This window comes from Carcharodon carcharias, chromosome 4, assembly GCF_017639515.1.
Source record: "Carcharodon carcharias isolate sCarCar2 chromosome 4, sCarCar2.pri, whole genome shotgun sequence".
Classification (NCBI taxonomy): domain Eukaryota; kingdom Metazoa; phylum Chordata; class Chondrichthyes; order Lamniformes; family Lamnidae; genus Carcharodon; species Carcharodon carcharias.
This window is the reverse complement of record NC_054470.1, coordinates 141,120,091-141,145,038: the sequence shown is the minus strand read 5'-3', so window position 1 is coordinate 141,145,038 and position 24,948 is coordinate 141,120,091. Positions and strand designations below refer to the sequence as shown.

The 24,948-nt window shown below is 42.3% G+C and overlaps 1 protein-coding gene across 1 annotated transcript in view; it reads left to right on the top strand.

Moving 5' to 3' along the window:
- adgrv1 (adhesion G protein-coupled receptor V1) overlaps positions 1-24,948 on the top strand; it is a 723,938-nt gene that overhangs the window by 357,459 nt on the left and 341,531 nt on the right. Inside the window, 4 exon segments of the mRNA XM_041185339.1 lie at positions 1,547-2,002; positions 2,873-3,016; positions 11,881-12,052; positions 20,095-20,233. Coding sequence (XP_041041273.1) covers positions 1,547-2,002; positions 2,873-3,016; positions 11,881-12,052; positions 20,095-20,233 — 911 coding nt within the window.

Here is a 24,948-nt window from a genome sequence, read left to right as displayed (position 1 = left end):
GAGCTTGAAGGTGGTGGTGTTTCCATGCATCTGTTGCTCTTGTCCTTCTAGGTGGTAGAGGCCACAGGTTTGGAAGGTGCTGTCAAAGGAGCCATGGTGAGTTTCTGCAGTGCACCTTGTAGGTGGTATATGCTGTTGCCACTATGCATCAGAGGTGGAGGGAGTGAATGTTGAAGGTGATAGGTGGGGTGCCAATCAAGCAGGCTGCTTTGTCTTGGATGGTATTGAGCTTTTTGAGTGTTGTTGGAGCTCCACTCGCCCAAGCAACTGGAGAATATTCCATTACACTTCTGACTTGTGCCTTGTAGAAGGGGTGGACAGGCTTTGGGGAGACAGGAGGTGAGTTACTCTTCGCAGAATTCCCAGCCTGTGACCTGCTGCTGTAGGCACAGTATTTATATGGCTGGTCTAGTTCAGTTTCTGGTCAATGATAACTGCCAGGATGTTGATAGTGGGGGATTTAGCGATTGTAATGCCATTGAATGTGAAGGGGAAATGATTAGATTCTTTGTTGTTGGAGATGGTCATTGCCAGGCACTTGTGTGGCATGAATGTTACTTGCCACTTATCAGCCCAAGCCTGAATATTGTCCAGGTCTTGCTTCATATGGACACGGATTGCTTCAACATCTGGGAAGGTTTGAACACTATGCAATCATTCATGAACATCTCCACTTCTGACCTTATGATCAAGGGAAGGTCATTGATGAAGCAGCTGACTGGGCTGCAGGCACTACCCTGAAGAGGGCACTACTCCATGAAGGGTAAGGAAGGGGCAATGGAGGAGCAATGGGGGTTTTGGAGGGGATATGGGAGTAACGGGTGTTTGGGGGACGTAGTGAGAGTTGTCCGGGGGGGTGGGGGGTAGAGTGGGTGAGGGCTAGGGGTCCTAACAACTCATGCACAGAACTGGATCAATGCCCCAGCAAATGAAGGCTGGCCTTCCAACCTGCCCACCTTCCTGTCCACCCACCTCTGTTCCCACTTCGGGCCTGCTTTTAGAGACAGTGGCCCTGACTCCAGGCCGTTTTCGTCATTGCATCATGAAGATAGACTAGGCAGGCACTGCCAGGGAGCAGGTGGGATTGCAATGTTGGGAAACCTCCTTACTCATGATTTGTGCCTCAGAAGGGAGAATCTAGGCCTATAACTTTCTCTTCCTTACCCCTGATGAACATTGCACGGAAGATATGTGCTTTATTGCACTGAAAATGTGCTTTATTTGTACACTAAACATTCTCTATATATTTTACTCATTATTAATTCAGTGAATTGACTTAATTATATTCTTAATGTCTGAAAATATTCTCAGTTTTCCCAACTTTGACTCTCTGCAAGATCTATTTACTGACTAATATTTATGAAATGTAATTTACTCTTTAAATATTTTAGCAATTTTTCTTCAAAACAGGATGATTAAACTTAAGAAAATGCAAAAAGAAAGTCAGCAGCAGAAATGAACACATTAGGAAGTCATATTTCAAAGAACACACTTTTGTTACAGTTCTCAATTCAAATCACTAACTGTCTTTCATTCTTGATTTAAGGCACATTGGTTACTTCAGAGTGATTCTGATATGATGGGAGACTTTTTTACAATCAACGGCACAGTCACTATCCTAGATATGCAGTTAAATGCAGAGATTAACGTTCAGCTGTTGGCTGATGACATTCCAGAATTAGATGAAGTTTACATAATTAGGCTGACTTCCGTGGAAGGAGGAGCTGATCTGAACAAGGAAAAGGACAGTTCAAGATTTCATGTTCCCGCAAACGATGACCCTTACGGTTTGTTTGCCATCTACTCAGAAGGGCAAACTGTGATCGTTGAAAGTGACTTGAGTCGCTATTTTCAGATTAATATTACAAGACATGGTGGGACATTTCAAGATGTGATTGTGGAATACAAGCTGATGTTTCATGGACAAGATGGATTTTTGGGGACCGTGTTGGTCAAAGATGGTGTAAGATTTGCTGTTGCCAGAGTGCCATTTACAAATCAGGTGAGTAGAACAGCTCAAAGTAAAAAGAAAATGATCTTTCAGTTTAACAAATTTACCTGTGCTTGAGGTGTGCTGAGGAACCTATACAGCTGGTTACTGAGTCAGGTGCACAGAGTGTCTGCACTTGGAGTGGGCACAAGCACAAACAGCTACACAAACACTGTTGGTTTCTGCTTTAGTTTTCTATTGTTATGCTGGAGAGGAATTCAGAAAGAGCTTTCAGAAGAAGCAGGTGTTGGACCTTGCACTAGGTTTCCCTTAGATCAGAAAGTCTGAGAGACACAGCAGTAAGGTTGCAGTGAAAGATGAAAAAGGCAAAGGAAACTTCTTTATTACACAGTTTTGATGGGAATTTTATGGCTGGAGGTCATCTGGCTACCACTTGGACAGCAGCCAGAAGCCCTGTAGCCCACAGTCAGAAGTATTGCTCCAGGTCTCTGACTTTGCACCCTACTTTTAATGGTTTGGCAGTTCTGGAGGAATCTATGCCAAGGACCCATCTGCTTTGGGTTATTGATCTGACTCCAGAGATCCTTTGGTGTGCTCTATTTGATGTGGACGGGAGGAAGAAAATCAGGATCTGTATCCTTTTTTTAAGCCTTGCGAAATCTTGCATTGCCTTGTTAGCATTTTTTTTAACTCCAGTGTAATACTGTCACAGTCATAATTTTAATTGTAGATGCTGTAAGCTGGAGCAGAACTTAGAAATAAAGTTCTGCAAGATGTTAGGATGCTGCAATGTGAAGTATCCTGCAGCTAGTCTCTCATGCAAGACTGCTGTAATAAGGCAGAGGAGTAGTGGATGGTAGTTTCTATAAGTCAAGTGTGATTATTTATTAATAACATTTTACTTTCAACTTCTCTTTGTAGACTTTCCTTGGACTGGATTTTGATGCTTCAGTTGAATTAATAAATGTGAGTCTTTTAAGTGGCAATACTTCCATTCCTCCCCAACTGTTCAATGGGACAGACTCTGCCATTATATTTGTCCCAGAAGAAGCAGCAAATTCTGAGGTAACCTTTTTTTCAAATCTATAAGTTTGGATTGAAAGATCTAAGTTGTTGTTTGACCTCTCAACAGCTAAACATTTCAGATGGCATTCATAACTCCTTTTTAATTTACTTTTTTACTTGAATTAATTAATATAATAATGACTTTGAAATATTTCACAGTCATTCTTGCTTTACAGTATTTTTTCAAAGTAGTGATTGCACTGGAAGAATTAGCAGAAGCCTTTTGCATTACTGATTATTCAGTAAGTTGATAGAAATGCAGGTATTAAATTAACTAAGCACTGTACATGATCCCATTCTATGATCTACTAGTAACTAAGTCACAGATTTCAGCAGGATTGTGAGTTGAATATTTATTTTATTCAATGCCGCCTTACTATGCTAATCAGAGATCTAATGCTTTGTTCAAGCTAAGTGTTGGAGCCAAAACAAAAACAAAAATACCTGGAAAAACTCAGCATCTGCACTTTTTTGCTCTTATCTAAGTGTTGGAGCCAGCTAATTTTGGGAAGGCCTGGATTGGCGAGCTGTGTTTAGATTGGTGCCCAGACATTATGCAGATAATGTGAGGTCTAAGGCCCAATTTGGAGCTAGATTTGGGCCTATGCCTTAGGGTGCATGTTTTCAATCCATTGTATCAATTTCACATTGGGAGAGAAATAGGCAAGAACCAATATCTGGGCGACTTCAGTTGAAAATTTGTATCCTGATATTCTATGGTACAGCTTATTCAATCGTTCCATTCATTTCAGCATTTTGAAAAGTAAATAACTGCCCTGTGGACAAAGCGGCATCCAGTGTGCTCTAATTATTTAATTTGATTTGCCTAGTTGCTGTGGTTGATTGCTAGGTTCTAGATTACGTAAGCAACTACTGTTTGGTGCTGCTTGGGTTAGTTTTACAGGTTAGAACATTGCTACCAGTAAACAACACACACAAATTGTCATTAAAGCACTGGTGACTGGAAAAGATGAGCTGATTGATTGAGACCGCATTATCTCCTCATTGATTATATATGACTTGGTGCTTCTCCTTTTGCTGGTTTGTGAAGCGTTTTGAAAAATTCAATACTTGTCCACACAGAATTGATGAAAAGAATATTACAGTGTTGTAAGTTCTAGTTCTGTCACCAGAGTTCAGTAATTTTTCTTGTGCGCAACTAGGCAGCAATTGGTGCAGCTCATTCAGCAGAAATGCAATTTGTGCTAAATGCAACAGTTACTGTTTTAAGGAATTCCTGTTTGGTTTTAACCTCCATCCTGCCCATGTCAGAATGAGGCCACTGCAATTTTAACCACTGGGTTTTATTACTACAGCAGGAACAGGGTGGGAATCATTTGCTGGCCTTTGAGATGCAAGCAAAGGTGGGACTAAGAATTCTGGTCCAGGTTTGTTTATGGAAGGGGGAGCCAGAGACCACAGGAACATAGGACTTAGGAGCAGAAGTAGGCCATTTGGCCCTTCGAACCTGCTTCACCATTCAGTAAGATCATGGCTAACCTGGTTGTGGTTTCAACTTCACTTTCCTGTCTACCCCCATAACGCTTGACCCCTTGGTCCATCACAAATCTGTCTAACTTTGCCTTCAATGACCCAGCCTCCACTGCTCTCTTGAGAAGAGAATTCCACATCGTAACGACCCTCTGAGAGAAGAAAACATTCCCCTCATCCCCATCTTAAAAGGAAGACCTCTTATTCTTAAACTGTGTCCCCTAGCTTTAGTCTCCCCCACAAGAGGAAACATCTGCCGGGTAACCACCCCATCAAGTCTCCTCAGGGTCTTATATGTTGCTATAAGATCACCTCTCATCCTTTTAAACTGTAATGGGTATAGGCCCAACTTGTTCAATCTTTATTCATAGGATAAGCCCTTTGTCCCAGGAATGAATTAAGTGAACGTTCTCTGTAATGCTTCAAATGCAATTATATCTCTTTTTCAAATGAAGAGACAAAAACTGTACACAGTATTCCAGATATCATCTCACCAATGCCCTGTACAGCTGCAGTAAAACTTTACTACTTTTATATTCCATTCCATTTATCTTCCTTGCACTACTTGCATTCTAATTCCTTGTCATTCATGTACCAGGACACCTAGATCACTCTGTACCACTAAGTTCTGCAATCTCTCTGTTTTTCTAATCATCTTGCCAAAGCGGACACATTCACATTTTCCCACATTGTACCCCATCTGCCAAATTTTTGCCCATTCACTTAACCTGCCTATTTCCCTTTGCAGTCTCTCTACCTCCTGTTGACAATTTACTTTCCTACCTCTCTTGGTGCCATCGGCAAATTTAGCCACCATACATTTGGCCCCTTCATCGAAATCATTGATGTAGCTTGTAAATAGTTGAGGCCCCAGCATTGATCCCTGTGGCACTCCACTAATTGCAGCTTGCCAACCCAAATAAGACCAAGTTATCTCTACTCTCTGCTTCTTGTTTGCTAACTAATCCTTTATCCATGCTAATATGTTACTCCCCACATAGAAACATAGAAAACAAGAGCAGGAGTAAGCCATTTGGCTCTTTGAGCCTGCTCCGCCATTCATTATGATCATGGTTGATCATCCAACTCAATAGTCTGCTCCCACTTTCTCCCCCATATCCTTTGATCCCTTTCGCCCCAAGAGCTATATCTAACTCCTTCTTGAAAATATACAATGTTTTGGCCTCAACAACTTTCTGTGGTAGTGAATTCCACAGGCTCACCACTCTCTGGGTGAATAAATTTCTCCTCATCTCAGTCCTAAATGGTCTCCCCATATCCTCAGACTGTGACCCCTGGTTCTGGACTCCTCCACCATCGGGAACATCCTTCCTACATCTACCCTGTCTAGTCCTGTTAGAATTTTATAGATTTCTATGAGATCCCTTCTCATCCTTCTGAACTCCAGCGAATATGATCCTGACCGACTCAATCTCTCCTCATATGTTAGTCCCGTCATCCCAGGAATCATTCGGGTAAACCTTTGCTGCACTCCCTCCAAAGCAAGAACCTCCTTCCTCAGATAAGGAGACTAAAACTGCACACAATATTCAAGGTGTGGTCTCACCAAAGCCCTGTATAATTGCAGCAAGACATCTCTGCTCCTGTACTCGCATCCTCTTGTTATGAAGGCCAACAAAACATTTGCCTTCTTTACCGCCTGCTACACCTGCATGCTTACCTTCAGCGATTGGTGTACGAGGACACCCAGGTCTTGTTGCACGTTCCCCTCTCTCAAATTATAGCCATTCAGATAATAATCTGCCTTCTGTTTTTTCTACCAAAGTGCATCTTGTTCTCTTATCTTATGCAGTAACCTTTGGTGTGGCACTTCATGTTATGACACAGCAGTTGTTTAAGACTGAGTTATTTAAAATCTCAGAGGGAAACTTTAAACAACTGTCATAACCTATATTTTCAATTGTTGTTTTGAGTTGCAACTCTAAATTCAGGAATAAGACCAAGTCTCCAGAGATTTTTATATCAAACTAAATGAAACATTTATTATTTTACAACAAATTAAATACATACACATGGCTACAAGTAACTGCTATCTTAACTTTTAACAAATTCCCAAATTAATCTCCACTAAGGCAGCAATAACCAATAGACTTAAACACCAGGCAAAGCATTTTTCACCTTACGAATTCAAAATGAGGTTCCTGTCAATTTGGTTCCTTTGCAGACAGTTGTAGACCTACAGCTGCTTAGATATTACATACCTCTGACCTGCGCACACAAAACTCCTTTCTGTTATACCCAGCCTTCACCTTTGAATGTAAATTTTCATTGTATCACCAGGTCCTTTGAACCTCTTTCATAGTACCAATTTTATTAGTAATGTAAACGTTACTTGGTGTCTCCTAGCTAGGTGCAAGATTTCAACCCCAGACTTTGGATGGTTTATTCAACAATATACAAATACACCCTTTACCTTACTGTTTATATCTCAACTACGATACATCAAAGCACCCAGACTAGCTGGCTTTAATCCAATTAACACATATATTCTCAGACACAGACTCACTCTATTTTTAAAAAAAATTCCAATAACATTATATACATTAATATCTCTTCCTGACACCTTATAAAATGCCTTTTGTAAATCGAAGCACACCACATTTACAGATTCCCCTTTATCCAAAAGGGCAAGAAAATACTTCTGCTCCAACTGACCCACAAAGGAAAGTAATTAATTCAATTTGAACAGCTCATCTGCTTCTGATTCTGCTATAACTAGTGAGAGCTGCTGCAGATTTCCCCCTCATGCCAGAGTTAAATTTGAACTCAGGGCTGGTCACATTATTGGACCTCAATCCGCATATCTAAAAATAAAATGTTTCTGGGTGGCAACTTGGTCACCTGCTAAGAAGCACTAATAACATTTGGGAATGGGACATTAATTTGTAAGTAGCCCAATGGATTTTAGCTATTTAGATTTCACTATCCCACTACCACCCCCTCTCCATCCCAGTTTCTGCTGAGTGCCTGAGAGGCACTTAATACCAGCCAACCTACCTCAAAGGAGGTGATGTCGTGCCCTTACCAGTGGGCAAGATCCTTGTCTCCTGCATTAAATGCCACCCACTAGGTCAGATGGCCAAAAGCTTTGTTAAAGAGAAGTTTTAAAGAATGCCTTCAGGAAGGAAAAGGAAGTAGAGGGGTGGAGTGTTTTAGTGAGGGCATTTCAGAGCTTGGAGGCTTACACTCCTGATAGCCTATCGAAGAATTAAACCAAAGCTAATCTTAATTCAGTTTAAATTTACCCAGTGTGAAACACTACAGGTATATACCTTCTAACTCAACCACACCATTTTGTCAGTGTGTGTCTCTTTGTATGTGCTCAAATAAAAACATAATCCATGCCCTACACCTGCACATAGTTAAACACAATTCATGTACAATTGACTTAGGGCCTAGGCAACTGAAGGCACAGCCACCAATGGTGGAGCAATTAAAATCGGGGATACTCAAGGGGCTAGAATTAGAGGAGCTCAGATATCTCAGAGGGTTGTGAGGCTGGAAGAGATTACAGCGATGGGGAGGGATAAAGCCATCTAGGAATTTGAAAACAAGGATGAGAATTTTAAAATCAAAATGCTACTTGACTGGGAGTCAGTGTAGATCAGTGAACAGGAATTGCTGCCAGTTAAGACACAGGCAGTAGAATTTTGGATGACCGCAAGTTTACGGAGAGCAGAATATGAGAGACCGGCAGAATATGAGTGCATTGGAATAGTAAAGAAGTAATGAAGGCATGAATGAATGTTTGAGCAGCAGATAAGCTGTGACAGAGGTAATGTTGGGCGATGTTATAGCGAGGGAATGACACAAATAAGAAGTTGAAAGCTCATCTCAGGATCAAATGCGACACTAAAGAAACTGGCAAGGAGAGGGATGGAGACTATATTTAGGGAATGGAGTTTGGAGCCGGGACTGAAAACAATGGTTTCAGTCTTATCAACATTTAATTTGAGACAATTTCTGCTCAGCCCATCCAGGATGTTGGATAAGCAGCCTGATAATTAAGCAACAGTAAAGGAGTTGAGAGAGGTGGTTGAGAAAGGGAGAGCTGGGTTAGTGTACTTGTGAAAATAACGCTGAGCCTTCAGATAATGTCGCCGAGGGTCAGAATGTATTTTGGGATATGAGACAAACCTGAAGATAGATCCTTGGAAAACACCTGAAGGTAATGGTGCAGGAGCAGGCAAGGAAGCCAATTCAAGTGATTCTTTAATAGCTTCTCTGGCTATGATTGGTTAGGTAAGAATAGAACCAGGTGAGAGCGGTCCCAATCAGCTGGAAGACATTGGAAAGGCATTGGAGGAGGATGACTTGGTCCACCTTGTCAAAGGCTGCAGACAGGTCGAGAAGGAGAAGGAGAGAAAGTTTACCTTTGTCATAGTCGCTTAGGATGTCATTTGTGACTCTAATAGCCGTTTCGGTACAGTGGTTGGGGGTAGGGGACCTGAACGGAGGGATTCAAACTTGGAGTTCTGGGAAAGATGGGATTGGAATTGGGAGATGACAAGACAATCAAGAACTTTGGAGAGGAAAGGGGGGTTGGGGATGGAGTGGTAGTTTGCAAAGGTGATGGGGTTAAGTGTCAATTTTTTGAGGAGAGGGGTGATGATGGCAGATTTAAAGGAAAGAGGGCCAACAACTAAACAGAGAAAACTATTAACAATACAGGCTATCATGGGGCCAGGAGGAGAAGTTTGATGGTCAGCAGTTTAGTAGGAATTGAATCGAGAGAACAAGAGGTGGGTCTCGTGGCCTAGACGAGGCCAAGCATGACATAGGAGAGAAAGTTGTGAGTTCAGGGCTAGGACAGGAAGCATGGCCAGGTGGGCTAGTGGAAGGGAGGGTGTTGCAGAGGCAGCTGATCAAATGGTCTCAATCTTAGTGACAAAAAAGTCCATGAGCTCTTTGCACATTGTTGGAGGGAAGGGGATGGAGAGAAGGGTTTATACAAGAGGTTTGCAGTAGATAAAAGAAGTTTGGGGGCAGTGGGGGTGAGCAGGGAGGGGAGCGGAGTGGTTATATTTACATTCCAGGATGATCCTGAAATAGTGAGCAGTTTTAGCAAACAAGATTAGGACCTGATAGTATTTCAAGAGATCCGATCAGATCTGGCCTTGGGTGGGTGAACTAATAGCCCACCATATCCTTTCAAGTCTGAATCCCTTGGATTAAAGGGATTGGAGATGAGGACCATACTAGGGAGAATGGACAGGGTGAGAGAGAGTAGTGGTTTTACTGTGAGTTGGACATTAAAGATGGAGGTGAGGGGGTGATTGAGCAAATTAGTAGCTGCAAGAAATGTTGTGGCGAATGGTGGCTGGATGGTTGGGATTTTGAAAGCGCAGTTGTAAGTTATTTGGGTTTTTTTTTTGTCCCAGGATCAGACAGAAGAAGGTAGGGTTAGGGTGTGGAAGGAGAATGTGGGGGTCATGTGATACAAGGAAGTGATCAGAGATGACCTTATCTGTGATTGATATGAAGGGATTATCAGGGCAAAGTTGGAAATATGATTTGAATACTGAAAATTCATTGAGAACTTAATTAATCTTAAAAAGAATGGAATAAGGGATAAATTGCTTTTTAACTTTTTTTAAAAAGATGAAATTTTAGGCCTAGATTTGCAAATTAGTGGGAGGAAAATCTAGGTTTTTATTTGAAAAATTTCTGGACTTGCCACTGAAGAACTCGGCTGCCTTTTGAAGAACTAGACTGATGGCCCAACCCTACGGCCAGAATATTGCTGTTGGCGTGCGGGGGTGGGCCTGACATGCTGACGCGCAAAATGACGTGTGATGGTGTCGGACTTGCGTCCCGACGTCATCGTGCATCATTTTGATATTGCATTTGGCGGGCATGTGCTCCGGCCGAACTGTCAAAGACCTATTAAGGCCATTAGGAAAGTAATTCAGCTAAATAACAGCATTGCCTGTCCAACCTTAAGGTTGGCGGGCAGGCGAAGAGCCCAAGCGGCCTTCGCGTTTTTCAGGAAACCTCATCCATGGGGGGGATGAGGTTTCCTGAAGGTTTAATAAAATCAATAATTAAATTTTGCTAAATTGACAAACATGTCCCAGCTCATGTGACACTGTGATATGAGAGGACATGTTTAATTAATTTTCTCTTTCTTTGTTAAAAAATTTCAATATGCACTTAATCTCCCTGAGGCAGCTTCGTGCCTCAGGGAGATTGCTACGCTCTTTCGTGCGCATGCATGAAAGAGAGCAGGCCCCGACTCTCCCTCTTCCCCCCGTCCGCACAGGTAGCGCTGAGTGCTACGGAACACGTTTTACACTGGGCGGGCCTTAATTGGCCCACCCACTTAAAATGACGGTGCACAGCCGATCATGGGCAGCGATTGGCTCCACGCCTTCCCCTACCCGATCCCGCCTGGCCTGCCCAACATAGTTCAGTTTCTGGCCTATATGTCGACTATAAATTTTAACTCTGGCATATCACACTCTATAGCAGTACTTTCAAGGGGTTTGTGAATTATAAATTAATCCAAAATGCAGGAATTGTTACCTAGGGCAGAACTTTCACCTCGTTGGGCAGGCCTGAGAGTGACCTTGCAACAATCCGCTGCCCGGGATCGGTTCCCAACCACGATTTCACGTTGACTGGCCAACTAACGGCCAGCCAGCGTGAAATGCAAGCGGATAACCTCAATGCTGCCTGGGTGGGGGTGCGAGAAGTGCGAGTGTGCGCATGAGCATGGGTGCACTTAGTGAAAGCTCCCTGAAGGCACAGAGCTGCCTCAGGGAGCTGAAGATTTTAACATTAAAATTAAAGATTGCAAAAATAAGGAAAACATGCTCCCTCATGTGTCTCTGTCACATGAGCAGAGACATGTTAAAAATGAGATTTAAAAATTTTTATAGTTTTTTAATCACTGTTTGAAACCTCATCCAGCTGTTGATGAGGCTTTGCAAAAAATGCAAAGGCCACTTGGTCGATTTGCCCGTCCACCAACTGTAAAGCAGGAAAAATTTCACTTTGATTAATTGATTAATGGGCTTAACAGCCCTCTTAATTGTCAGCGGGCATGCTGCCAACTGCTGCATGTGCCTGCCGACCGAAATATTGTGCGAGTGCGCGATGACATCGGGATGTTCGCTTAACGTCATCGCGCAATATTTCACACTCGTGTGTCGGGCGTGTGCCCGCATGCTGAGTTGAAAATCCTGCTTCTATAGTCACAAAAGCATACTTTATCTCTTGCCATACAGAATATATATATAAGAAATTGGCATCTGTTTGTTGCAATTGTTAATATTTAATTCCGTATAATCTCAGTAGTTTTACAGCTGATAAAAGTTACTGTGGTTGCTGAATGTTATTATTGTCTCTAGGTTGGCTTTGATTCTTTGGTTCTTCAAGTCTCAGATGTTTCTGCTGGCACATGTAGGGCTGTAATATCACGGAATGGTGTGTATGGACTTGTTGTTGTAGAGTGGAGCAGTGGCTACCCTGCTGGTATGGTTCCTGATGGATTTACACCTGGTATTGTCAAACCTGCATTTGGTAAGTCCCATTGTTAACAATTTATTGGATTTAATTGTGAGATGTGTGACTAATGACTTTGGCCTTCTCACAGACCTGACTCAAGGGGTAGAATTTTCAAATCTTTGGCTCTGGTGAAACAGCGGGACCTATATTGGCTTGGGAACTGGAGTGGGCTGTGCATGTTTCCTGACCAATCAGAGAGGTTAGGGTCAAGTACACAATATGTCAATCAAGGCTCTCTATTTGAAAGGATCCTGGCAAAGACCTGACTTACTGCAGGAAATCCTGCTTGTGAGGCATTCAGAACAGTAGATAATGGAAGGAGGACGAGGGAAGGCTTGCCCCACCTGTTCTCCAACTCTACCCTGGAAATCATGATGGAGGTTGGGAGGGACAGGAGAGAAGTCCTTTGTCCTGAGGATAGGAGGAAAAGGGTAGCTAGCATAATGAAGCAGGCATGGCTAGAAGTAGCACAGGCTATAAGCAGCAGGTGTGAGGTGTTCAGGACCTGGATACCATGCTGGAAAAGGTTTAATGACCTTATTAGGTCTGGCAAGGTGAGTGTTACGCCACACTCAGGTGGCATCGATCACTCTCTGGCCTCCCTAGTATTCTCCTGCACAGCATTCCTCTGACAGACACACTTTGCAGTTCCGCACATTTCTTTCTCTCCAGCCACCTCCTCAGTTCTCCATCTTATCAGACACCACTCACACTCAACCTATTGCTGTCTCGCACTCATCCCTCACAGGCACCCTCCTCAAATGTTATCATTCCATCATCAGTAAACATTCTACTTCTCACATATTTCCTGCATTACAATAGTAACAACACTTCAAAAGTACTTCATTGACTGTAAAGTACTTTGAAATGACCAGTGGTTGTGAAAAGCACTATATAAATGAAAGTCTTTTTTTCTTTTTCATAACTTTCTGCCTTTTCTCATTGAAGGGGAGCCCACAAATCCAGGGAGAGGCAGAGAACCAGAGGGGGACATGTAGTCATGTAGCCATCCTGGCTTAATTAGAGGAGATCCTGGAGATTGGCAGTGTGACATGTGCATTTGGCATCGGTGATGGAGAACTGGGTATGGCCCACAAACAACATTAGATGATGCACTGTCATTTGGCATGTAACAGTCACTCATGGTGAATTGATGTCGCTACTAACAAACTGTCATAAAATGCATTAAGCTGAATTTGTACCCTTTCTCAATGTCACTCATGTCTTTGATTTTTCACAGATCCTTCCTGGGTGAAGGAGGAGATGATGAGTGATCAGAGTGAGGAGTCTACAGAGGAGAGCAAACACCCTGAGGATGAACTGTCACATGATTCTTGCACACACTCCATTAGCGCAGATACACTCACCTCGGTGCGTCCTGCATTAGAGACTGCTAGGCTGTTACATGGGTGATGTGCACATTGCATGTGAGCAGGAACAGGTGACAGGGACAACAGTGGAGAAACCCTGTCAGAGTATGCAGGACACTCCAATCTCTGCTCAGAGGGACAGAATGCCAAGCCTCAGGAGTCATGCAGATAAAGGGAACTCCTGGAGAAGCAATGGGAAATGTGCTGCTGTCAGCATTTCCAGAGGTAGTGCGCATTCTTGGAGAGAGATTGGAGTAGTCCATCTCTAGCGTTAGTGCCATGATGTCTCAGGCATTTCCACTGATATCCAGCTCCATAGAAAGAGTGGCCCCCTGCATGGAACATCAGTCATGGCAGGCCAAAGAATGAATGCTGGCCCAGACCAATGGCCTGCACATTCTGATTACCACTTTACACAGGATGGAGCAAAGCCTGGCCTTGGTGACTCAGCATCTCACTGACATACAGCCAAGTGCTCTGCAGTTCATGGCAAGCAGCAAAGTGCAGGTGGACATGAGAGGGAAAATGGAGAAAAGGCACATAGCAGTGGGGAGTCTCCTCAAGGCGGCCCTGCTTCTTATGCCTAGACTTAGCCTATCTCTGCATAGGTACGGAGGGGGGTGGGGGAGATGTTTATGGCAAGGCTCTCATGAGCTCCAAAATCCAGAGGAAATCTGCCATAGGCATCTCATGTCCAAGCACAAGAGAATGAGCAGTCGCCTTCAGGTCAGCTGAAGCCACAGGACTTTACCAGTTAGACTCAATGGGAAATGGAGCAAAAACATCTTACATACACAAGGGCATTCACTTGGGTATTTATAACAATGTTAATAGTGTTATAATGATGTTTATTTCGATGAATGAGATCCTCATTCTCATGGCCTGTATTTTTTTGCATCCCCCATTCACATTAGCCTTCAGGTGAATAGTACTTTAATAGCCTTTATGAGGGGGAGACGACGTGAATGTAATGATTGTCTTTCAGACTGATGGAATGAGATAGGACTTGGAGGTTTTGGTGAGAGGGAAGGGGTGCACAGGGTTTCTAAACAACTCTCAGATGACTGCACACATACATATTAGCTGAAGCGTGCTTGGCATGAGCCTGTCATGGGCTTGTTTTGCAGCCAGGCTTACTGGCGTCTTGGGCATATCTGACTCCTCCTCCTCCAAAGAGCAGGGTAGGATACCAGATGCTCTCCACCTTTCTCTTGCAGTAGCTCCACTCCTGTCTGCACAGTGAAGGGTACAGCTAGGATCACTAAAATCCTGGGGACCCGAGATGAGCATATTGAAATCTGTTTATTGTATATGAATTGTGATTGATTGTATGCAAATGGTGAACATTAACTAATGATTCACTTGAATCCCTATAAATAGACACAGACTAATACTCACGGGTGATTTTAATCTACAAATAGATTAGATGAATCAGATCAGCAAGAGTAGCCTTAAAGATGAGTTCATAGAGTATTTTGGGGAGAATTTCTTAAAGCAGCACGTTCTAGAGCCAACCATAGAGCAGGTAATTCTAGACCAGTTATGTGCAATGAGGCATAGTAAAGGAGCATCTAGGTAGCAGTGATCATAAAGTGATTAAATTTCGTGTTCAGTTTGAGGGAGAAAAGAGCTCGTCTAATACTAATGTTTTAAACTTAAAGGTAATTTAAAAAGTATGAAGACAGGGCTGGCTAAAGTCAACTGGGAAATTAGATTAAAGGGTAGGTCAGTAGTGATGTAATGGCAGACATTTAAGGAGCTATTTCGCAACACTCAGCGAAGATACATTCTAGTGAGAAAGAACGCCTCTAGAAGGATGCACCATCCGTGGTGAACTAAGAAAGTTAAAGATAAAATTAAATTGAAAGAAAAAGCATACAATTCTGTGAACATACGAGTTTGAAGCATGGGTGGGCCATTCAGCCCTTCCAGCCTGCTCCGTCATTTGATAAGATCATGGCTGATCTGATTGTGGCCTCAACTTTCCTGTTTACCCCTTATGCCCTTTGACTCCCTTGTCGGACAAGATTCTATCTAATTTAGCTAAAATATATTCAATGACCCTGCCTCTACTTCCCTCTGGGAAGAGAATTCCACAGACCAGCAACTGTCTGAGGGAAAAAGGTTCTCCTCACCTCTGTCTTAAATGGGAGACCCCTTATTTTTAAGCTGTGTGCCTTAGTTCTAGTCTCCCCCATAAGGGGAAACATCTTTTCAGCATCCACCCTGTCATTTCCTCTCAGGATCTTTGCTGTTTCAGTAGATCACCTTCAGTAGATTCCTTTAAACGCAAATAGACACAGGCTCAACCTGTCCAACCTTTCCTCATAAGACCTTTCCCAGGAATCAGAATGAACCTCCTCTGCACTCTTTCTAATGGAATTATATCCTTTCTTAAATAAAGAGACCAAAACTGTACACAGTACTGCGGATGTAGTCTCACCAACTTCCTGTACAACTGTAGCAAAACTTCCCTACTTTTATATTTCATTCCCATTGCAATAAACACCAACATTCCATTTGCTTTCCTAATCACTTGCCATACCTGAACACTAACTTTTTGTGATTCATATACCAGGACACCCAGATCCCTTTGTAGCACAGAGTTTTGCTATCCCCCTCCACTTGAATAATATGCTGCTTTTCTGTTCTTCCTGACAAAGTGGACCAGTTCACGTTTTCCCACATTATACTCCATCTGCCAATTTTTTGCCCACTCACTTAACCTACCTATATCACCTTGCAGACTCCTTATGTCCTCTTCACAACTTACTTTCCTACTTATCTTTGTGTCATTAGCAAATTTAGCAACCATACATTTGATCCCTTCATCCAAATCATTCATATAGATTGTAAATAGTTGAGACCCCAGCACTGATCCCTCTGGCAATCTACTGGTTACATCTTGCCAACCCTAAAATAACCCATTTATCTATACTCTCTGCTTCCTGTTGGCTAATCAATCCTTCATCCATGCTGATATGTTATCCCCCTACACCATCAGCTCTTATTTTTTGTAGTAAACTTTGATGTGGCACCTTGTCACATGCTTTTTTGAATTCAAAGTGCACCACAATTTCATGTTCCCCTTTATCTACGTGGCATATTACTTCCTCAAAGAACTGTAATAAATTAGTTAAACATAATTTCCCTTTCACAAAAATAATATTGACTCTGCTTGATTGCATTAAGATTGTCTAAGTGCCCTGCTATAACCTCCTTAATAATAGATTCTAGCATTTTCTGAAAGACAGTTGTCAGGCTGACCGGTTTGTAGTTTCGTGCTTTCTGTCTTCCTTCTTTCTTGAATAAAGGAGTTGCATTTGCTATTTTCAATCTGATGGGACCTTTCCAGAATCTAGGGTATCTTTGAAAAATACAACTAGTGCAATCTACGTGCAGGGCACTTAGAAAATCAGGCAATCAGGTAGAGTCAAGGTGGTTTGTGAATGGGAAATATTGTTTCGCTAATTTATTAAAGTTCTTTGAGGAAGTAACAAGTATTGTCAATATAGGAGAACCTATATATTTGGTGTATTTGGATTTCCAAAAGGCATTTGATAAGGTTCCATGCCAAAGTTTATCACATAAAATACAAGTTCATATGTAGGGGGTAGCATACTATCATGGATCAAGGATTGGTTAGCTAACAGGAAGCAGAAGGTAGGAATAAATGACTTATTTTTGGGTTGACAAACTGTAACCAGCAGGGTGTCATAGGCATCACTGCTGGGGCCTCAACTATTTATAATCTATATATATGACTTAGATGAAGGGACCAAATGTATGCTTGCTAAATTTGTTGATGACATAAAGATAGATAGGAAAGTAAGTTGTGAAGAGGATGTAAAGAATCTATGAAGGGATTTAAATAGGTTAAGTGATTCGGGAAAATAATGGAGTATAATGTGGGAAAATGTGAACCTGTCCACTTTTTCAGGAAGAATAGAAAAGCAGCATATTATTTAAATGGAGAGAAATTGCTGAACTCTGTGATACAGAGGGATCTGGGTGGCCTGGTGCATGAATCAGGAAAAGTTAGTATGCAGGTATAGCAAATGATCAGGAAGGCAAATGGAGTGTTGTTTATTGCAATGGGAATGGTATATAAAAATGGGGAAGTTTTGTTACAATTGTACAGGCTGTTGGTGAGACCACATCAGTTATACCGTGTACAGTTTTGGTCTCCTTACTTAAGAAAGGATATAATTGCATTAGAAGCAATTCTGAGAAGGTTCATGGCAATGATCCCTGAGTTGAAAGGATTATCTTAAAAGGAAAGGTTGGACAATTTGGGCCTGTATCCATTGAAGTGTAGAAGAATGATAGGCGATCTTAATGAAACGTAAAAGATCCTGAGGGGACTTGACAGGGTGGATGCTGAAAGGATTTTCCCCTTGTGGTGGAGCCTAGAACTAGGGGACTCAGTTTAAAAATAAAGGGTTTCCTATTTGAGACGGAGATGAGATTTTTTTTTCTCTGAAGGGTCGTTTGTCTGTGCAATTCTCTTTCCCAGAGAGCAGTGGAGGCAGGGTCACTGAATATTTTTAAGCTGAGTCAGATAGATTCTTGATTGACAAAGGAGTCAAGACTATAGGGAGCAGACAAGAAAGTGGAGTTGAGGCCACAATCAGATAAGCGATGGTTTGATCAAATGGTGGAGAAGGCTGGTGGGGCAATATGACTAACTCCTGCTCCTAATTTGTCTGTTCATATGTATGTATGTTCGATACAGTGATCATTGGGTTAGGTGGTATATGCTTGTAATGTGTAGCTCTGTAAATAAATATACAAGTGTGTAAAGATTGACTTCAGTTCTATTCTTCACCAACTGGCTTTTGGGAGCATAACAGTCAGACCTCTTCAGATCTGTCCAGGCACCTGAACCACATCTTCAGCAACCCAATAACTTGCTCAGTTATTGTCCTGGTGGTGCAAAGGCACCTGAGATATTTCTTGTTTGGTCAGCAAAAGGGTTCCTTACAGGAGTCAACAACCAGACTTCCGTGGGTAGCCCTAGACTGCTAGGGGTCAGCTGCTGAGGCTATATCGTGGCAAGGAAACCTGTGGGAGATGGGGTTAATGCAGAATAAAAAGTTACATGCTTGCTGATTTCAGCCTTTATAGTGTATCAAACAAGCGAATTTCTGTCAACTCCCTGTTGTGTACATGCCTCATGGATCCTGGCAAGATATGGAGAGCTTGGGGAACTGGTGTGCTGACTGTTAAAGCCAGAATGCAGGGTTAAAGTCAAAATTAATTACTGATTTGAATATTTTAATTAGTTTCCTATCAGCTGTATGAGGGTTCCATGCTCGCCTCCAAACCCGCCCAAGGCAAAGCCAGAATTGGGCAGTATGATGTCAGGTTCACACGACTTTTCAGGGATTTCCCCCCATGCCCATACACAGATCGACCTCCCTTTGCCCGTTTGAGTTCCCCTCTGTCTTTGCCTCAAATGTAGCTGTGAAGTAAACCTACTTGTTCCTTTTAAAAAAGATATACTGAATCAATTTCATGGGATAAATTAAATAGCTTGAACCCTTTAAGGAATACCCATTTATCTGTGTCAACAGTGTGAACAACTTGCAATTATGCAAAATTATCAGGGATGCTGTCTGGACAAATGAGTTAAGGTCACTATGTAGCGGATATTAGTAACTTTCAAGTAATGTTTGCTCTTCTTGAGCCATATTAATGCCTTTACCATTTTTAAAATTATTTCATAGGAAATGGGAGTCGCTTGCAAGGCCAGTTCAGAGAGCATTTGAGAGTAAAGCACATTGTTGTGGGTCTGGAAACACATGTAGGATGGCACATTTCCTCCCCGAAAGGACTTAGTGAACCAGATTATTTTTTTACTATAATTGATGGTAGTTTCATGTCACCATTACTAAGTCTAGCTTCCCATTCCAGATTTTTATTAATTAAATTAATTTGAATTCTGCCAACTGCCATGGAGGGGTTTGAACCCATTTTCCTGGGGCACTAGCCTGGGTCTTTGTTTTTTTTTATTCCAGTGACATTACCACTAATCCACCATCTCCCCTAACATACCAGATTGTAATTTTCATTTACACACTCAAGGCGGAGAACTCTTGTTCTTAGGCAGCCATGCTGGTCCCAATTTAGATTTTGATACCCTGCTGGCATTCTTGGGTTGCAGTACTTTGATTCCTAAAATTGTGCCTTCTTGCACCCATTTGTGCAACAAGGTCCAACACTTACCTCACTACCTTTTAAAAACATTTCTAAATTTCTGTAAAATTATTTGGACTTTCCTTCTTTTTGTGAACTGAAAACTGGTTCAACAAAGGAACAGTTAAAGGATTATAATTGGTAAAGATTATTTAAGCACCTGTGGTAACATACAAAGACTAATGGGGTAAATTCAGCAATTCTGGATTATAGAGCCTCAAGTGGTAATTTTCTAACTCATGCTCTCAATGGTGTGAGCATAAAATTTCTGTATTTACCTAATCTGAGAAATGTTTCTCTCATAAATGTAGTCGTTGAAAAAACGTCTATGTCTAACCTTTTGGCATTATTGGTTTATATAGATAGAGTGTTAAATGTTGATCTACATCTTGCACCATTATTAGTTGTCTGTCCTTTACCAACTTAAATGAAGGTTCCCAAAATTGTGTTATGTGAGTTACTGCAACCTTATTATTTACTTTACATAAGGTTCAGTTGTCCTTTCCCATGGTGAGAAGAGCAAGCCAGTGTTTCTCACTGTACCTACTACTAACTTTACGGGAGTGGAATCCTTCGCTGTACATCTGTCTGCGGTACACAGTAATTTTTCTGGTAAAGCTGAACTAAGGTAAAGTCAACCAGTTGCATAAAACATTGCACACGGTCAATAATTATACTTGTCTGTAGGTTTCACAGATAATTTTAAGTTTTTACAGTTATTATTTGAAGCTTTTTATTTATACAAGATAGTTGCCAAAATTGAGTTCATCATCAGTATAATGACCAATGCAATTAAAGATACTATCAAATTTATTTGTTTCATAATATTAAGATCGCCGTGGGTAAAAAAAACATTTACTGAACAATCCCCAAAAATGAAGAAATTACTGATTTTGTTTTCACTTTGTAACTTTAACATTAGCATGAATCAGAATCAACATAAATTTAAAATAATTTCATAGATAAATTGAGGTTGGTACAAACTATAAATTACACATGGAATAGTGGATACAATAAAGAAAGGTCTCACTGATCTCTCGGCAGTCCACTCCACCTGTATGGCACCAATTTCAGCCACAAAGTTTTTCCAAGCTAGGATCTTCCTCAGCGAGTAATCAGACATTTTCCATCAAGGACTTAGCTGAATCTCCACAGGAAGCATCTTCTGTGTAAACAGAGTTCTGCCCATGCAATCTTTTACAAAACGGTGCATTTCTTTCTGGAATCTTCTCAACTTTCAGCTGCTGTCAATTCGGTGGCATGGATCTACCAGAATCGCCTTTACTTTTGCAATCGGGTATGATCAAAAACAGTGGCAGCAGTCCTAAGCATGCTTTCTGACCAGCACACTGTCTCAGCTTGCTGATTGTCTCCTCTCTCTAGCTCTTTTTCATGTTTGTCTGTTTGTCAAGTGGCCTCTATATTTTACTTCTCTTCCTGTTGGTACTGCTTCCAGGTTAAGGGTTGCCAGACCACAGTTCCCATTCTCCAAAAATTATAATTGATCTCTTTACAATTGATACAAACTCTTTAAAGTCCTTTTCAAACATTTTTTTAAAAATCAATTCCAGGTTCTGGGTCAAAGGCTACCATTCTTCTCCTGCCCCTCTGAAAAAAATAAAGCTTCACAGTAGTAAAGTTTTCTTTACAACAGTGTATGAAACACAGCAAGTTTTTAACATAAACATTTTAACAAATGGGGTCTTACATAGGTAACAAAAATGATATATTGTATTTACAAAACAAGCTTCATTGCAAACTTACGTTTTTATTTTACAATCTTTTAAACTCAATTATTGGGCCAGAAGCGTAAATGGTCCTCCCCAGCACCGTACTGGGGGGTTACCTCAAAGATGCGCTGGGGAATCCCCTTTGGAAATTCCTTGGAAAGGCTTGAACGGCAATTGCCCTCCAATAGGAATCATCCAAAAATGCGATTTAAATCACAAACTTCAGATGGTTCTAGTGGGTTACATCAATAGTGAAAAAGTTAGAAGGATTAAAGCCACTTCTAACTTCTGGGTTACTGTTGTACAGATGGAGGGAACATCTCCACACCAGCCCCCCCCCCCACCCCCCCACCCACCAATGGGACACCCCAACACCCCCTAACCTCCCACCCCCCCAACCCTAGCTACCTCTAACCCTCCATGGGACTCCCCGTCACCAGGGGACTGCAAACCCCTGCAGGGACTCCCCAACCCATGAGGACCCTTCCACCGCTGCCCCTCCCCCCACTTGGCCAGGCCCGACTCACTCACACACCCCCACCACCCAAGGCCCAGCCAACCTCCGACCCTCAACACTTAACCCCCCCCCCCCCCCACCTCCCTCGGTTTCCACATCCCCTCCCCGCCCCAATCTCCCACTCCTACTCCAGATCTCCGAACCCCCCTCCCAGGCCCAGCCTGTCCTGGTCCAACATACCACCCCCCCACCCCATCCAACCCAAAGCCCCACTCACCCCGATCTCAAACCCCTGACCTCCAACCCCCCAACCTCTAACCACCACCCCCGATCATCGACCACCCACACCTCTGATCCTCCCCTCCCCACCTCTGATCCCCCCCCACTCAGACACCCCTGACATCCCCTCCAAACCCTCCGACCTCGCCCCCAACCTCCAACACCACCCCCAGCCCCAACACTGCCCACCTCTGCCTTCCTCCACCCCTGACCGCCCCCACCCCCACCCCTTGCCTCCCCCACTTTCACTTACTTTAAACACTTACCTTCTTCCTGGCCTGTCAAGATCCTTTTAACTTCAACTTGGACCTTTAACTTACCTGGCTTACGGCAGCTAGTGCCAAAAAAGGGGCATGGCCTCCTTCCCTTCAGCTCAGTTGCCCTTCAATGCTAAGCCCTGGCGGTGCACTGCACTACCTGGAATTCTCCCAGTCTGAGTCAGAAGGTTGGGAGAGATAGAACCAAAAATAAAATTAAGGTAAGAAATTGGGCATGGAGTAGCAATCTGACGCTAAATGCTACACCGAACAAGTTCAGGGCCAATACGTTCACCTGACTTTAAGACATTGTTATCTTTCCTTGTTCTTTAAACTCTCGACAGTACATCTGCAATCACATTGTTTGAACTGGCAACATCTGCAAGTTTTAGTGTAAATGGCTGCAGCATCAAAGCAGTCTTTGGTTCTTGGTTTTGAACTTTTCTAAGAACGCCAGGTGTTGGTGGTCTGTCTAGATTAGTACCCCACCACTACTATTTATCATATTTCACCATTTAACATATTCTTGGGCCTGAATTTCTACCTGAATGCCTCGTCATTTTGAAGTTTTAATTTACATTCAAGAACATGTATCCTTCCTTGCAGCTCTATAATGTCAGTACTGGCACTCCCCACTCTCCTTTAAAGCATTCATTTCCTTTATTAGCTTTGAGTACTGTTGCTTTGCCACATATTGCTTGCTCATGCTTTTCCTGCATGTTTAATTCAGCCAGCTTTAACCTGTCATCTCTGTCACCAACTTTACCTTTTCAGCCTGATGCTCCAAAGTCCTTTTAAAATTAGCATGCTGAGTTTCTGACTCTTTATACACATCTTTAGTTGAAACATTAATTATGACTGCATTCTTACAAAAAGTAGTTGAATCTTTCATGTCACTTAGCTTTTCTTGTACAATTTCAGGTTCAATAAGGCTTTTCCCAAAACCACTGAAGACAACAATACCTGCACCCCAGCCAAGTTATTCCCTAACAAGAATTCTACACCTTCCATGGGCAAACTGGGAACACCACCAAGAATAATACGACCTATGACAATGCCACATTTTAAATCAACCCTATAGAAGGGCACCAGTAAATAGCTGCTGTCGATGTCCTAAACTCAGACCTTGGCATTCATCCTGGGGTGTCGGTGGGGGGGAGTGGGGGTAATCATATCATTGGCCAACATAAGTGACTGTGTCGTCCACATATCCCTATGGATAATAATTGATTTGCCTGTCTCACCTGATGAACATGGGCTCACTTTACACTTGAGCAAAAAATCTCTACAGCTTTCCATCTCTCGATTCATCCTCTCAGTGAATGCAGGGGTGACTCCACTGAACTTTATCAATCAGGACATTATCACCCTGGGCAAGGCCCCCTGACTTGACAAACACTGCATTTTTAACTTCCAGAATTGAGCCTTCACATGCTCTTTCTAATGACGAAAGTAGCATGTCAGTCCCTTTGAACCGAAGCTGCCCTCCGAACCTTTACTTCTACTACCCCAAGGTCTTTTACCTTTTCAACCTTTCTCAGCAGGGCCAGATCTACGACCATACAAACATATGACTTAGCAGGAGTAGACCACTCGGCCCCTTGAATCTGCTCTGTCATTCAATAAGATCATGGCTGATCTGATTTTAACCTCAACTTTACAACCTCTGATAACCTTTCACCCCTTTGTTAATCAAAAATCTATGTAACTCGTCCTTAAAAATGTTCAAAGACTCTGCTTCCACCGCCTTTTGAGGAAGAGAGTTCCAAAGAATCACAACTGTCTGAGTGAAGAAAATTCTCTTCATCTCTGTCCTAAATGGGTGACCCCTTATTTTTAAACAGTGTCCCCCCCAGTACTAGATGCACCCACAAGAGGGAAACATCCTCTCCACATCCACCCTGTCAAGACCCCGGATCTTATATGTTTCAATCACGTTGCCTCTTACATTTCTAAACTCTAGTGGATACAAGCCTAGCCTGTCCAATCTTTCTTCATAAGACAGCCCACCCAATCCAGATATTAGTTTAGTAAACCTTCTCTGAACCACTTTCAATGCATTTATATTCTTCCTTAAATAAGGAAACCAATACTGTACACAGTACTCCAGATGTGGTCTCACCAATTCCCTATATAACTGAAGCATAACCTCCCTACTTTTATATTCAATTCCCTCGCAATAAATTATAACACTCTATTAGCTTTCCTAATAACTTGCATGCTAGCCTTTTGCGATTCATGCTGCAGGACATCTAGAAATCCCTGTATCTCCAAGCTCTGCAATCTCTCACTATTTAGATAATATGCAGCATTTTTATTTTTCCTGCTAAAATGGACATTTTCACACTTTACCGCATTAGACTCCATTTGACCACTCACTTAGCCTATCCATATCCTTTTGTAGCCATCTTGAGTCTTCTTCACATCTTACTATCCTACTTATCTTGGTGTCATCGGCAAATTTAACAGCCATACCTTCAATCCCTTCATCCAAGTCATTTATATAAATTGTAACAAGTTGAGGCCCCAGCACTGGTCCCTGTGGCATCACTCGTTACATTTTACCAACCAGAAAAAGAGCCATTTATGCCTATCCTTGGTTCCCTGTTAGGTAGCCAAT